The sequence below is a fragment of the Oncorhynchus tshawytscha genome, linkage group LG11 (assembly GCF_018296145.1).
Source record: "Oncorhynchus tshawytscha isolate Ot180627B linkage group LG11, Otsh_v2.0, whole genome shotgun sequence".
NCBI lineage: Eukaryota > Metazoa > Chordata > Actinopteri > Salmoniformes > Salmonidae > Oncorhynchus > Oncorhynchus tshawytscha.
In genome coordinates, this window is record NC_056439.1 from 49,966,359 (window position 1) to 49,982,085 (window position 15,727).

At 45.2% G+C, this 15,727-nt stretch overlaps 1 protein-coding gene across 4 annotated transcripts in view; it reads right to left on the bottom strand.

Annotated features, from left to right (window-relative positions):
* Positions 1–15,727, bottom strand: part of sh3yl1 (SH3 and SYLF domain containing 1) — a 47,356-nt gene that overhangs the window by 9,357 nt on the left and 22,272 nt on the right. For all 4 annotated transcript variants that reach the window (XM_042330258.1, XM_042330256.1, XM_042330257.1 and 1 more), the window contains exons 2-7: positions 9,866–9,976; positions 8,026–8,139; positions 7,879–7,943; positions 2,099–2,211; positions 1,137–1,265; positions 595–739 (exon numbers count right to left, since the gene is read on the bottom strand). In XM_042330258.1, coding sequence (XP_042186192.1) covers positions 595–739; positions 1,137–1,265; positions 2,099–2,211; positions 7,879–7,943; positions 8,026–8,139; positions 9,866–9,976 — 677 coding nt within the window. The remainder of the gene's footprint in view (positions 1–594; positions 740–1,136; positions 1,266–2,098; positions 2,212–7,878; positions 7,944–8,025; positions 8,140–9,865; positions 9,977–15,727) is intronic.

Sequence of the window (15,727 nt, forward strand, 5' to 3'; positions counted from 1 at the left end):
AAGCTCATGAAAATCAACTGTCCTTGGTTGCAACACTCACTACCAAGTTCCAAACTGCCTCTGGAAACAACTTCAGCACAATAACTGTTCATTAGGAAGCTTCATGGTTCAGGCCTCTTTAGTTCCAGTGAAGATAAATCTTAACGCTACAGCATACAATGACATTCTAGATGATTCTGTGCTTCCAACTTCGTGGCAACAGTTTGAGGAAGGCCCTTTCCTGTTTCAGCATGACAAAGTGAGGTCCATACAGATATGGTTTGTCAAGATCGGTGTGGAAGAACTTGACTGGCCTGCATAGAGCCCCGACCTCAACCCCATCGAACACCTCTGGGATGAATTGGAACGCCAACTGTGAGCCAGGCCTAATCGCCCAACATCAGTGCCCGACCTCACTAATGCTCTTGTGGCTGAACGAAAGCAAGTCCCCACAGCAATGTTCCAACATCTAGTGGAAAGCCTTCCCAGAAGAGTGGAGGCTGTTATCGCAGCAAAGGGGGAAACCAACTCCATATTTATTCCCATGATTTTGGAATGAAATGTTTGCCGAGCCACATACTTATGGTCATGTAGTGCATTTTAATAATATAGTACCTTCTGCGCTAGGTGTTTGGCTGTCCACTCAGTAGTGTATTTATCTGTGTAGCTCTCCAGGACACAGTACAGGTCATCAGCTTCTGGGGGAGGTTCTACATCTCCATTCAATATGGCCGACGCACGGATGTCCTGGGAGTAGAACCTAACACACACACACACATTAATACAACACACACATTAATACAACACACGCACACATTAATACAACACACGCACACATTAATACAACACACGCACACATTAATACAACACACGTACACATTAATACAACACACACACACACACACACATACAACACACACAACACACACATTAATACAACACACACACACATTAATACAACACACACACACATTAATACAACACACGCACACATTAATACAACACACGTACACATTAATACAACACACACACACACACACACACACACACACATACAACACACACAAATTAATACAACACACATTAATACAACACACACACACATTAATACAACACACACACACACAATATTACAACACACACGGTGTGTAACGTACTTGCGGTTGGTGTCTTTGCGTTCTATGAGGCAGGATCCCTCCAGAGAGACTCCAGCAAACAGGCCTCTGGACTTACAGTAGGTAAACACTGCTGCTGTACTACGTAGCGCTACATCAGCCTCCACGTTCCTACACACACACACACACACACACACACACATGAGAGATAGAGGAAGATCGGAGTGTTGAGTATGGTACACTGATCAGAATCCCACTACTTAGCGATGAGTATTGAAGGAGACCATTAAAAAAAAACTTCAGGTCGTCATTGTAAATAAGAATTTGTTCTTAACTGACTTGCCTAGTTAACTAAAAAGGTGAAATTAAAATTGAAGAAACCCAGACATGTGTCTGTGTGTGCAAGGGAGGTCCCATGTTCTAAATGCTACCTGAACAAAGAAAAGGGCACTCCCATCTGACATTAACCTCTCGTTTTATTGTTGCTATATTTAAAACAGACACCCTCAGACACACCACCACCCCATTGCCTTGTTTGATGATAACTGTATGTTTCTTATTTTAATTACCCAACCTGGCGTGTCATTCTAAATAAAGCCTGAGAGGGAGTCTGCTTCAGGCAGCATTTCACCTCTACTCATAGACAACGATTAACCTGTGACAACAAGAGCAACCCCTCACACACACACACACGCCTCCACCCTATAAAACATCAACCACTTCTACAGCTCTCACTTCTTCTGTCAACACACAGTAAGTACTACCCCAACCCAAAACACATGTCACAAAACTATTTCCCCTCCACAATCCCTGCCCAGACATTCAAGTGTCCACAAAGCGTCCAGTTTAAATAAGGGGTATAACCCACCACCTCGGGGAGCCCCTAACCCACAGCCTCGGGGCTGGAACACATCAAGAGGGATGAGCCATGGTTGGACTGACTGACTGGTTTTGGCCAACCATGAACCAAGATTGTGTGTGTGTGTGTGTGTGTGTGTGTTCACCTCCCCATCGGTCCTACCGCCACAGTACAGTTGCCCCCCAGAGTGAGGTTCCCTCCTTTAGAGAAAGAATCCACCGCCCTGCGCTGCATCAGAATCACCACCAGGTCTGATACCTAGACACACAGAGACAGAGTGGTGTTTAGGTCGGACTGGGAGAGGGCGGGCAGACACAGAGAGGGAGGGAGAGGGCGGGCAGACACAGAGAGGGAGGGAGAGGGCGGGCAGACACAGAGAGGGAGGGAGAGAGCGGGGGACACAGAGAGGGAGGGAGAGAGCGGGGGACACAGAGAGGGGAGGGAGAGGGCGGGCAGACTGGGAGAAGGTTAGTTAGGTTTGTAGGCCTCCTTGCACACACACGCTTTTTCAGTTCTGCCCACACATTTTCTATAGGATTGAGGTCAGGGGCTTTGTGATGGCCACTCCAATACCTTGACTTTGTTGTCCTTAAGCCATTTTGCCACAACTTTGGTATGCTTGGGGGTCATTGTCCATTTGGAAGACCCATTTGCAACCAAGCTTTAACTTCCTGACTGATGTCTTGAGATGTTGCTTCAATATATTCACAATTTTCCTCCCCCATGACGACATCTATTTTGTGAATCGCACCAGTCCCTCCTGCAGCACAGCACCCCCACAACATGATGCTGCCACCCCCGTGCTTCACGGTTGGGATGATGTTCTTCTGCTTGCAAGCCTCCCCCTTTTTCCTCCAAACATAACGATGGTCATTGTGGCCAAACAGTTCTCTTTTTGTTTCATCAGACCAGAGGACATTTCTGCAAAAAGTACGATCTTTGTCCCCATGTGCAGTAGCAAACTGTAGTCTGGCTTTTTTATGGCGGTTTTGGAGCAGTGGCTTCTTCCTTGCTGAGCGGCCTTACAGGTTGTCGATATAGGACTCGTTTTTACTGTGGATATAGATACTTTTGTACCCGTTTCCTCCAGCATCTTCACAAGGTCCTTTGCTGTTTTTCTGGGATTGATTTGCACTTTTCGCACCTAAGTACGTTAATTTCTAGCAGACAGAACGAGTCTCCTTCCTGAGCGGTATGACGGCTGTGTGGTCCCATGGTGTTTATACTTGCGTACTATTGTTTGTACAGATGAACATGGTACCTTCAGGCGTTTGGAAATTGCTCCCAAGGATGAACCAGACTTGTGGAGGTCTACAATTTTTTTTGGAGGTCTTGGCTGATATCTTTAGATTTTCCCATGATGTCAAGCAAAGAGGCACTGAGTTTGAAGGTAGGCCTTGAAATACATCCACAGGTACAACTCCAATTGACTCAAATGATGTCAATTAGGCTGTCAGAAGCGTCTAAAGCCATGACATAATTTTCTGGAATTTTCCAAGCTGTTTAAAAGGCACAGTCAACTTAGTGTATATAAACTTCTAACCCACTGGAATTGTGATACAGTGAATTATAAAGGGAAATAACCTGCCTGGAAACAATTGTTGGAAAAATGACTTCTGTCATGTACAAAGATGTCCTAACCGACTTGCCGAAACTATAGTTTGTTAACAAGAAATTTGTGGAGAGGTTGAAAAACTAATTTTAATGACTCCAACCTAAGTGTATGTAAACTTCCGACTTCAACTTAAATGGCATGTTATGAGAGGGTCAAGATAACTGTGATTTCACTTGCTTTTGAGAAACTTAACCCCAAACAGCAAATCACTTCCCCATCCTTGTTGTGTAGTATTCAGGTTTATTAATTTAAATTTGTTGGTTGGGGGCCCTGAAAAATCCAAACAAAAGCTCCAAAAACACCAAAATAAGTCATTTTAGACACCACAAAGCCCCTTCTGTTTATTGGAGCTTTTTGTTCGTACTACACAACGAGGAAGTGATTTGCCATTTGGATGAACAAGAGAAATCGTAAAATGGTGAATTGACTCTTCTATAACATGACATTTACATCAAAAATAGAGATTTGGTCCTTTAATACATGTTACCTCTGTTCACATGAATAACCTTCAGACAGCCGAGGACAGAGAGAACAATACTGCTTTGAGTCACGTGTGTGTGTGAGTGTGAGTGAGTGTGAGTGTGTGAGAGTGTGTGAGAGTGTGTGAGAGTGTGTGAGTGTGAGAGTGTGAGAGTGTGAGAGTGTGAGAGTGTGAGAGTGTGTGTGTGTGTGAGAGTGAGAGTGTGTGAGTGTGAGTGTGAGTGTGAGTGTGAGTGTGAGTGTGAGTGTGTGTGTGTGTGTGTGTGTGTGTGAGTGAGTGTGTGTGTGTGTGAGTGTGTGTGAGTGTGTGTGAGTGTGTGTGAGAGAGAGCGCGAGACTGGCAGCAACCAAAAAACAATCAAAAGCTATAAAACAGAAACATAATGAGTCACCTGATGGACAGAAAAGGCAAGCCTCTAAATCACTTCCTACACATATATATACTGAGTGTACAAAACATTAGGAACACCTTCCTCATATTGAGATGCCCCTTTTTTACCCCCAGAACAGCCTCAACTCATTGGGACATGAACTCGACAAGGTGTCAAAAGAGTTCCACAGGGATGCTGGTCCATGTTGACTCCAATGAAACCTACAGTTTGTTCAAGTTGGCTTGATCTTCTTTGGGTGGTGGACCATTCTTGATACACACAGGAAACTGTTTGAGCGTGAAAAACCCAGCAGCGTTGCAGTTCTTGACACAATCAAACCAGTGCGACTGACACCTAAAATCAGACCTCGTTCAAAGACATTTAAATCGTTTGCCTTGCCCATTCATCCTCTGAATGGCACATACACAATCCATGTCTTAAAATGTCTCAAGGCTAAAAAATAAATAAAAAAAACACCTTCCTTGACCCGTCTCCTCCCCTTCATCTAAAGTGATTGAAGTGGATTTAACACGTGACATCAATAAGGGATCATAGCTTTCACCTGGATTCACCTGGTCAGTCTGTCATGGAAAGAGCAGGTGTTCCTAATGTTTTGTCCACTCAGTGTATTGCTTCATTTCCTTTACAGTGCATTCGGAAAGTATTCAGACCTCTTGACTTTTTCCACATTGTTACGTTATTCTAAAATTGATTTGATCTATTGTTTTCCTCATCAGTCCCCCATAATGACAATGAGAAAACATGTTTTGAAAATATGTTGTAAATGCATTAAAAATAAAACAGAAAACCCATATTTACAAAATTTTTCAGACCCTTTGCTATGAGACTCTGGGTTGAGCTCACTGACAGAGCTCCAGAGTTCCTGTGGAAATGGGAGAACCTTCCAGAAGGACAATCATCTCTTCAGCACTCCACAAAATCAGGCCTTTATGGTAGTGGCCTGAATGAAGCCACTCAGTAAAAGGCACGACAGCCTGCTTGGAGTTTGCAAAGAGGCACCTGAAGACATGACGCTTTGCATTCTGGCCCAAGAGTTCAATATTGGTTTCATCAGACCATGAGAAACAAGATTCTCTGGTCTGATGAAACCAATATTGAACTCTTGGACCAGAATGCAAAGCGTCACGTCTGGAGGAAACCTGGCACCATCCCTACGGTGAAGCATGGTGGTGGCAACATCATGTTGTGGGGATGTTTTTCAACAACATCATGTTGTGGGGATGTTTTTCAACAGCAGGGACTGGGAGACTAGTCAGGATCGAGGCAAAGATGAACAGAGAAAAGTACAGAGAGATCCTTGAAGAAAACCTGCTCCAGTGCGCTCAGGATTTCAGACTGGGGCGACGGTTCACCTTCCAACAGGACAACGACCTAAAGCACACAGCCAAGACAACGCAGGAGTGGCTACGGGACAAGTCTGAATGTCTTTGAGTGGTCCAGCCAGAGCCCGGACATGAACCCGATCGAACATCTCTGGTAGGACCTGAAAACAGCTCTGCAGCAACGTTCCCCATCCAACCTGACAGCGCTTGAGGATCTGCAGAGAAGAATGAGAGAACCTCCTCAAATGCAGCTGTGCCAAGCTTGTAGCGTCAAACACAAGAAGACTCGAGGCTGTAGCCGCTGCTAATGGTGCTTTTTTAACATTTGCAAAAATGACTAAAACCTGTTTTTGCTTTGTCATTATGGGGGTAATGTGTGTAAATTGATGAGGGAAAAAAACAATTTAAATCAATTTTAGAATAAGTCTAACGTACTGTAACAAAATGTTGAAAAAGTCTAGGGGTCTGAAAACTTTCCGAATGTACTGTACATCTGCTGACAGGTTGATTCCGCCAGCAGAAACAAAATCTTAAGGGTCTGGGAAGAACACGGCGTCTGGAGTCAGCCACGATAAGGGTCTGGATGGAACACGGCGTCTGGAGTCAGCCACGATAAGGGTCTGGATGGAGCACGGCCTCTGGGGTGTAAAATTTCAGTAACTTCCTCAAAAATCGAATAAATCCGAACATCCTTTATTCACGCCGATGTCTTGAGAACAAACTTCTCTGAGAGGATGTCCTGAGCCAGCGCTCACTCTGGGAAGAAGAAGTTAACTACAACTGACTTCATGCTTGTGTAACAGAGTAAGAAAATATATCCTGTTTTAGTTGTGAAGTTCACAACAATCAATGAAACTACATGGACATATTGAAATATGAACTCGATAACAAAAAATTTAATAAATTGACTCATTTTCACAAACATCCCCAATAAAACAGGATTTATGTCACAGAATCATGAGGGAATAAGGAGGACATTTGGGAAACCTCCCAACTGGGCCTGTTGGAAAACCAGACCACTTAGTTGTATTTTGCCCTTTGAGACCCTTTGCGACCCTTTGACTTGGCTGTGTGGGCAAAAACAGAAAAATGTATTGGTCGCACTGGTGCGATCTGTACATTCCACCTGGGGCAAATAAGACCATGAATTTGTCAAACAGTAAAAGTACATTATCCTCATGATTTCTGTAATAGAAAACAAGCCTCACCCACCTGGACAAAATATATGCATAGGTAATTAGGCCTATAATCTCCACTGAAACCCCCAGAAAAACAAAACAATTCTGGAGGCTTGACAGTAAATTAACAAAACAAATAGGCTAATTTTCTGGCCACCTGAGTGGCGCAGTAGTCTAAGGCACTGCATCACAGTGCTAGCTGTGCCACTAGAGATCCTGGTTCAAGTCCAGGCTCTGTCTCTGTAGTCTAAGGCACTGCATCACAGTGCTAGCTGTGCCACTAGAGATCCTGGTTCAAGTCCAGGCTCTGTCTCAGTAGTCTAAGGCACTGCATCACAGTGCTAGCTGTGCCACTAGAGATCCTGGTTCAAGTCCAGGCTCTGTCTCAGTAGTCTAAGGCACTGCATCACAGTGCTAGCTGTGCCACTAGAGATCCTGGTTCGAGTCCAGGCTCTGTTGCAGCCGGCCATGACCAGGAGACCCATTAGCCCAGCGTCGTCCGGGTTAGGGGAGGGTTTGGCCGGCAGGGATGTCCTTGTCCCATCACGCAATCCGACACATTGGTGCGGCTGGCTTCCAGGTTAAGCGGGTGTTGTGTCAAGAAGCAGTGCGGCTTGGCTGGGTTGTGTTTCGGAGGACTTTGCCCTTTGCCTCTCCCGAGTCCGTACGAGAGTTGCAGCGATGGGACAGGACCGTAACTACCAATTGGATACCACAAAAATGGGGAGATTTTTTATTTTATTTTTTTAAATAGGCTGAATTGTCAAAACAAATGCCTGGATGAACTTATTTACCAGTAGTCACACATCTTAATAGAGCTTAGTGAATTAATCCTATGTTTTCTATTGTGTGACACTGTGCACATGTTCTTTTAACCCAAGAGGAGAGCAAGGGAAAATGTTAGGCTGGATCCCTCGTGTGTCTGGTGGTCAACCTACCTCAACTCCAATCTCAAAGCCACCGCCCAGACCAGCTATACCAATGGCAGAGGGAGCAGACCAACCTAGTGAGAGGGAGGATGTAATGAGCTAATGTCCAGGCGATGACCATATAGTGTGTGTGTGTGTGTGTGGTGGTGAACTTACGTCCGTCAGCCAGTCTAGCGATGACTATACCGCTGCCGCCTCGAGCTGTGATCATGAAGCCTGCCTTGATCACTGTGATGATGGCCAGGCCCTGACACTTGGCTAATATATTGGCTGGAGGGAGGAAAAAGCACAAATGATTAGCAGGTCCTGCTATGACACAATTACCTGCAATATCCGGAAAGGAGGACTGTCACCTGACAAAACCCTGATGACGTCACAATAAAAACAGGTTTTTACTATGTCACCTTTATTTAACCAGGTCGGCCAGTTGAGAACACCTTTATTTAACCAGGTCGGCCAGTTGAGAACACCTTTATTTAACCAGGTTGGCCAGTTGAGAACACCTTTATTTAACCAGGTCGGCCAGTTGAGAACAAGTTCTCATTTACCACTGTGACCTGGCCAAGATAAAGCAAAGCAGTGTGACAAAAACAACAGTTACACAAACAGTTAACAACACAATAGAAAGATCTATGTACAGTGTGTGCAAATGTAGAAGAGTAGGGAGGTAAAGGCAATAAATAGGCCACAGAGGAGAAATAATTACAACACTGGAATGATAGATTTGCAGATGTGTAAGTAGAGATACTGGGGTGCAAGAGAGCAAGTGGGTAAGTAATAATATTGGGATGAGGTAGTCGGGTGTGCCATTTACAGATTGGCTGTGTACAGGTACAGTGATCGGAAAGCTGCTCTGACAGCTGATGCTTGAAGTTAGAGAGGGAGATAAGATTCCAGCTTCAGAGATTTTTGCAATTCGTTCCAGTCATTAGCAGCAGAGAACTGGAAGGAATGGCGGCCCAAAGGAAGAATTGGCTTTAGGGATGACCAGTGAGATATACCTGCTGGAGCGCGTGCTACGGGTGGGTGTTGCTATGGTGACCAGTGAGCTGAGATAAGGCGGGGATTTACCTAGCAAAGACTTATAGATGACCTGGAACCAGTGGGTTTGGCGACGAACATGTAGCGAGGGCCAGCAAACGAGAGCATACAGGTCGCAGTGATGGGTAGTATACGGGGCTTTGGTGACAAAACAGATGGCACTGTGATAGACTGCATCCAGTTTGCTGAGTAGGGTGTTGGAGGCTATTTTGTAAATGACGTCGCCGAAGTCGAGGATCGGTAGGATGGTCAGTTTTACGAGGGTATGTTTGGCAGCATGAGTGAAGGAGGCTTTGTTGTGAAATAAGAAGCCGATTCTAGATTTAATTTAGGATTGGAGATGCTTAATGTGAGTCTGGAAGGAGAGTTTACAGTCTAACCAGACACCTAGGTATTTGTAGTTGTCTACATATTCTAAGTCAGAACCGGCCAGAGTAGTGATGCTAGTCAGGCGGGCGGGTGCAGGCAGCAATCGGTTGAAGAGCATGCACTTAGTTTTACTAGCATTTAAAAGCAGTTGGAGGCCACGGAAGGAGTGTTGGATGGCGTTGAAGCTCGTTTGTAAGTTTGTTAGCAGTGTCCAAATAAGGGCCAGATGTATATAGAATGGTGTCGTCTGTGTAGAGGTGGATCAGCGAATCACCAGCAGCAAGAGCGAGGTCATTAATGTATACAGAGAAGATTCGTCCCGAGAATTGAACCCTGTGGCACCCCCAAGAGACTGCCAGACGACTCTGAGAAGTAGTTGGTGAACCAGGCGAGGCAGTAATTTGAGAAACCAAGGCTGTTGAGTCTACCTGACAAAACCCTGATGACATCACCATAAAGCCATGCCGAGAATGAGAGAAATTATTAGGTATGAGTCAGAGATGAGAGTAAGGGCAGGATGAAAACGAGCACACTCAGATGAACAGGAACACATACACATACACCCACCCCGCACACATTCACACACCTGGGATGAGTTTGTCAGGCCCAGTGCGGTTGGAGATCTCAGTAAACTCTCTCAGGATCTTGGCAGCTTTCTTCGCCTCGGACTTCATGTTGGACGGGATTGGGTTATTCACTGTCAACACACACACACACACACACACACACACCAGACTTCATGTTGGACAGGGTTATTCATTGATTTCTAAAAACCCAAACCCTGGTCTGCTTCGCAAGAGTTCGTTGAAGTCTGGCGATGTTGCACCTCTGGGGTTAGAAACTCTGTGCAACAACTATGAACCTCGGGATGAGTAGATAAAGAGCTGGATGCGCAACAGCTAAATGGGGATCCTAACGAAATACTCTAAAAACAGCCAGATTACCTTAGCTGATGTTTAACAGTTGCCAGTGTTTCAGGAAGTGGAGTCAGAGCAACTGAACCAAACCAGATTTCTCCAGTATTACGAATAAAATTACAGCATGGAGGAAAATCAACCAAACAGGACCGACGTGATGCCTTTCACGACACTGTAGCTACATACCGATCTGATGATGTCACCTTAATACCTAACACAATAGAGATACACATACGATAGGAGGCTATATGAGGACACGGTTCAGACAACAGAACGGTTCTTGAACTCAGTGACTGTTCTAGCTTGTTGCGTAGACCTAGGGAGGGCTGCATTCCATTATTATTATGATTTTCTTTTAAACTGGCCTCTTCTGCTCTCCAGCCTACTTTACAGGTCTGCTATGATTGAACAGGTGAAAGCGGTATGGTAGAAGCTATATTGAACTGTGCAGTCATCTCAGATCCATGAAGGGGAGTGGATGAGGACAGAAGAGAAAGAGAGAACACCTTTTTGGTTTTGCACCAGCGACCTATAATTGGGATGTTCCTGGAGAGTTACCCTGCTGTAGGTTTAGACTCCAACCCTGTTCCTGGAGAGTTACCCTGCTGTAGGTTTAGACTCCAACCCTGTTCCTGGAGAGTTACCCTGCTGTAGGTTTAGACTCCAACCCTGTTCCTGGAGAGTTACCCTGCTGTAGGTTTAGACTCCAACCCTGTTCCTGGAGAGTAACCCTGCTGTGGTTTAGACTGTTCCTGGAGAGTTACCCTGCTGTAGGTTTAGACTCCAACCCTGTTCCTGGAGAGTAACCCTGCTGTAGGTTTTTTCACTCCAAGCCTAATCTAGTGCACTGGATTCACATAATTAGCTGGTTGATAAGCTGAATAAGGTTAGTTACAACTGTAATTCGAGAAAAAAAAAACAGGAGAGGCTCTCGAGGAAACAAGGTGTAAGAGCTCTGATCTAACCTGTCCAGGGTTATATTAGGTGTAATCTGGGAGCCACTCCCTGGCCTGGTGCAGACAAGATCAGTTGATTTCATATTGCTCTGAATCACCACATTAGCATGCTGCTCAATCACCCAATTCAATAGAAGGGCTGTGTGTGTGTGAGAATGTGTGTATGACAGTGTTCGCTTTAATGCAGTATCTCCGGTTTGCTAATACTGGTCATACCTGCCGTGTAGACAGACACATTCCTGCTTAATGACAAACTGCTAATAAAGATCAACACTTAACACACCCTATCCCCTCAAATAAAGTGGACACTTCTGATGACGTCTGGCGTGTTTACACTTCCAGGATCGAGGGGCGTAAGACCCTGGTGAGGACGACGAGCACGCAGATGAGCTTCCCGGAGATTGTTTTTGACTGGTTGTGGGCAAACCCACAGTTTCATCAGCTCTACGCCTGTGGACTTCCTGGACAGGATATACAGGTAACTGGAAAATACAACATGGTCCACCACAAGCCAGAACAGCTTCTATGCACCGTGGCAAAGTTTATACTAGGGATGCACCGTTGAGCCATTTTTTGGCCGATACCTTCCTTTCCAAAACAAATCGATACCTATATAAAGCAGACTTTTAAAACGTACTAGTACAATTAAATAGTTTACACACACAGTGGTCTAACGCACCACATCTCAGTGCATGAGGCATCACTACAGACCCTGGTTAAAATCCAGGCTGTATCACATCCGGCCGTGATTGGGAGTCCCATAGGGCGGCGCACAATTGGCCGTCATTGTAAATAAGAATGTTCAACTGACTTGCCTACTTAAATAAAAGGTTACACACACACACACAAAAAAGTTATTGACATTTACATATGTCCCCATTACCAGTAAAACAGTCAAAACCGATTTCTTTCACTTATTTGCTGTGCTGTTTTCGTTGTTCAGTTTAATTCTTAACCAGGATTTCATCATGTCAAGCAGTGAAGTTTCAACTGTCTGTCCGTGGCCTCTCTTCATCGAGCATGGAAGTAGCGGTCCTTGTTCCGAGCATGGAAGTAGCGGTCCTTGTTCCGAGCATGGAAGTAGCGGTCCTTGTTCCGAGCATGGAAGTAGCGGTCCTTGTTCCGAGCATGGAAGTAGCGGTCCTTGTTCCGAGCATGGAAGTAGCGGTCCTTGTTCCGAGCATGGAAGTAGCGGTCCTTGTTCCGAGCATGGAAGTAGCGGTCCTTGTTCCGAGCACGGAAGTAGCGGTCCTTGTTCCGAGCACGGAAGTAGCGGTCCTTGTTCCGAGCACGGAAGTAGCGGTCCTTGTTCCGAGCACGGAAGTAGCGGTCCTTGTTCCGAGCACGGAAGTAGCGGTCCTTGTTCCGAGCACGGAAGTAGCGGTCCTTGTTCCGAGCACGGAAGTAGCGGTCCTTGTTCCGAGCACGGAAGTAGCGGTCCTTGTTCCGAGCACGGAAGTAGCGGTCCTTGTTCCGAGCACGGAAGTAGCGGTCCTTGTTCCTAGCATGGAAGTAGCGGTCCTTGTTCCTAGCATCGAGCATGGAAGTAGCGGTCCTTGTACCTAGCATCAAGCATGGAAGTAGCGGTCCTTGTACCTAGCATCGAGCATGGAAGTAGCGGTCCTTGTACCTAGCATCGAGCATGGTGGCGACACAGTAGAGGGCCTCATAATGCCACCGAATCGCTTGTTCACAGCCTTGAGTACTTTTGTAAGTTAACCCCACAGTCTGTGTGGGCAGTTTTGTTGAGCAGGGGTTTCAATGCCATGACAGAGGGTATCACGTCTGCTGCAGACACAGTTGATGAGCTTTCTCAAGTCAGTTGTTCGAATGGCGTTATGAGTGTGTTCATGTTTCCAAGTTTTAAATATGTTCTCAAATGCCATTGAAATGGCATCAGCGGTATGAGAACCAGGACATTATTGAGCAATACGGCTTTCCTCAGTAGGAAATCCTCGTTGACCCATAATGCCCATGGGGCTGAACTTGTTGGTCCGAATGTCAGTCGAGAAGCTAACAGCATTGACGCTCATAGCAAGTAGCTCAGGGATGTGAGTTTCAACAATACTGTGTTATTCCGGTAGGGCAACATCTGAAAAATTGTGTACACACGTGTTCGACCAGTCAACGAAAGCCAACATCACCCACGACAGAGAACGGTTGATTGTCAAGGGCAAAGAATTCCATTATCTTGGCGTTGATGGATTTCGCCTTAGACGTATCACTGAAAATGTCTTTCAGCCAGCTAGCTTCATCTGGCTAGTGAGGATATACCAGACCGGGTTGTGTTGTGAAGCTAGCCACAATAAGGATTAGGCAATAGTGGAATTTGCGGTTTGCCTTCAAAACAAAAAGTATGTCATTGACAGTGATGCACATGAATACAACTAGTATAATTATTTTTTATTTTATTTATTTAACCAGGTAGGCTAGTTGAGAACAAGTTCTCGTTTACAACCTCAACCTGGCCAAGATAAAGCAAAGCAGTTTGGCACATACAGAGTTACACATGGAACAATCAATAACACAGTAGAAAAAAAGTAATATATATATATATATATATATATATAACACATACAGTGTGCACAAATGAGGTAAGAAGGGAGGTAAGGCAAAAAAATAGGCCATAGTGGCAAGGTAATTATGATATAGCAATTAAACACTGGAGTGATAGATGCACAGTCATCTTCTGCACGAGTAAAGATACTGGGGTGCAAAGGAGCAAAATAAATACAGTAAGAGGATGAGGTAGTTGGATGGGCTATTTACAGATGGGCTATGTACAGGTGCAGTGATCTGAGAGCTGCTCTGAGAGCTGGTGCTTAAAGTTAGTGAGGGAGACATGGGTCTCCGGCTTCAGCGATTTTTGAAGTTTGTTCAGTCACTGGCAGCAGAGAACTGTAAAGAAAGGCCAATCGAGAATCTGTGGAAAGAACAAAGTATGCTCTCCATCCAACCTCACTGAGCTCGAGCTGTTTTTGCAAGGGGACCTTTGCAGTTTTTTTGGAATAATTTTTGGAGCCCAATTTTTCAAATTTGTTAAAAAGTTGAAATATCCAATAAATGTACTTCATGATTGTGTCCCACTTGTTGTTGATTCTTCACAAAAATACAGCCAAATGAGGAATTGGCTTTGGGGTGACCAGTGAAATGTACCTGCTGGAGAGCGTGCTGCGGGTGGGTGCCGCAATGGTGACCAGTGAGCTGAGATAAGGCAGGGATTTACCTAGCAAAGACATGTAGATGACCTGGAGCCAGTGGGTTTGGCGACAAGTATGAAGCGAGGGCCAGCCAACGAGAGCGTACAGGTCGCAGTGGTGGGTAGTATATGGGGTTTTGGTGACAAAACGGATTATGAAGACTAACCAAAGTCCACTATTGTGGCAAGCTTCACATACAGTGCCTTGCGAAAGTATTCGGCCCCCTTGAACTTTGAGACCTTTTGCCACATTTCAGGCTTCAAACAAAGATATAAAACTGTATTTTTTTGTGAAGAATCAACAAGTGGGACACAATCATGAAGTGGAAAGACATTTATTGGATATTTCAAACTTTTTTAACAAATCAAAAACTGAAAAATTGGGCGTGCAAAATTATTAAGCTATCTTGATTATTAAGATAAGTATGTAAACCAAGTGGCATAGTTAAAGTGGCTAGTGATACATGTATTACATAAGGATGCAGTCGATGATATAGAGTACAGTATCAACGTATGCATATGAGATGAACAATGTAGGGTAAGTAACATTATATAAGGTAGCATTGTTTAAAGTGGCTAGTGATATATTTACATCATTTCCCATAAATTCCCATGATTAAAGTGGCTGGAGTAGAGTCAGTGTCATTGACAGTGTGTTGGCAGTAGCCACTCAATGTTAGTGGTGGCTGTTTAACAGTCTGATGGCCTTGAGATAGAAGCTGTTTTTCAGTCTCTCGGTCCCAGCTTTGATGCACCTGTACTGACCTCGCCTTCTGGATGGCAGCGGGGTGAACAGGCAGTGGCTCGGGTGGTTGATGTCCTTGATGATCTTTATGGCCTTCCTGTAGCATCGGGTGGTGTAGGTGTCCTGGAGGGCAGGTAGTTTGCCCCCGGTGATGCGTTGTGCAGACCTCACTACCCTCTGGAGAGCCTTACGGTTGAGGGCGGTGCAGTTGCCATACCAGGCGGTGATACAGCCCGCCAGGATGCTCTCGATTGTGCATCTGTAGAAGTTTGTGAGTGCTTTTGGTGACAAGCCGAATTTCTTCAGCCTCCTGAGGTTGAAGAGGCGCTGCTGCGCCTTCCTCACGATGCTGTCTGTGTGAGTGGACCAATTCAGTTTGTCTGTGATGTGTATGCCGAGGAACTTAAAACTTGCTACCCTCTCCACTACTGTTCCATCAATGTGGATGGGGGGTGTTCCCTCTGCTGTTTCCTGAAGTCCACAATCATCTCCTTAGTTTTGTTGACGTTGAGTGTGAGGTTATTTTCCTGACACCACACTCCGAGGGCCCTCACCTCCTCCCTGTAGGCCGTCTCGTCGTTGTTGGTGATCAAGCCTACCACTGTTGTGTCGTCCGCAAACTTGATGATTG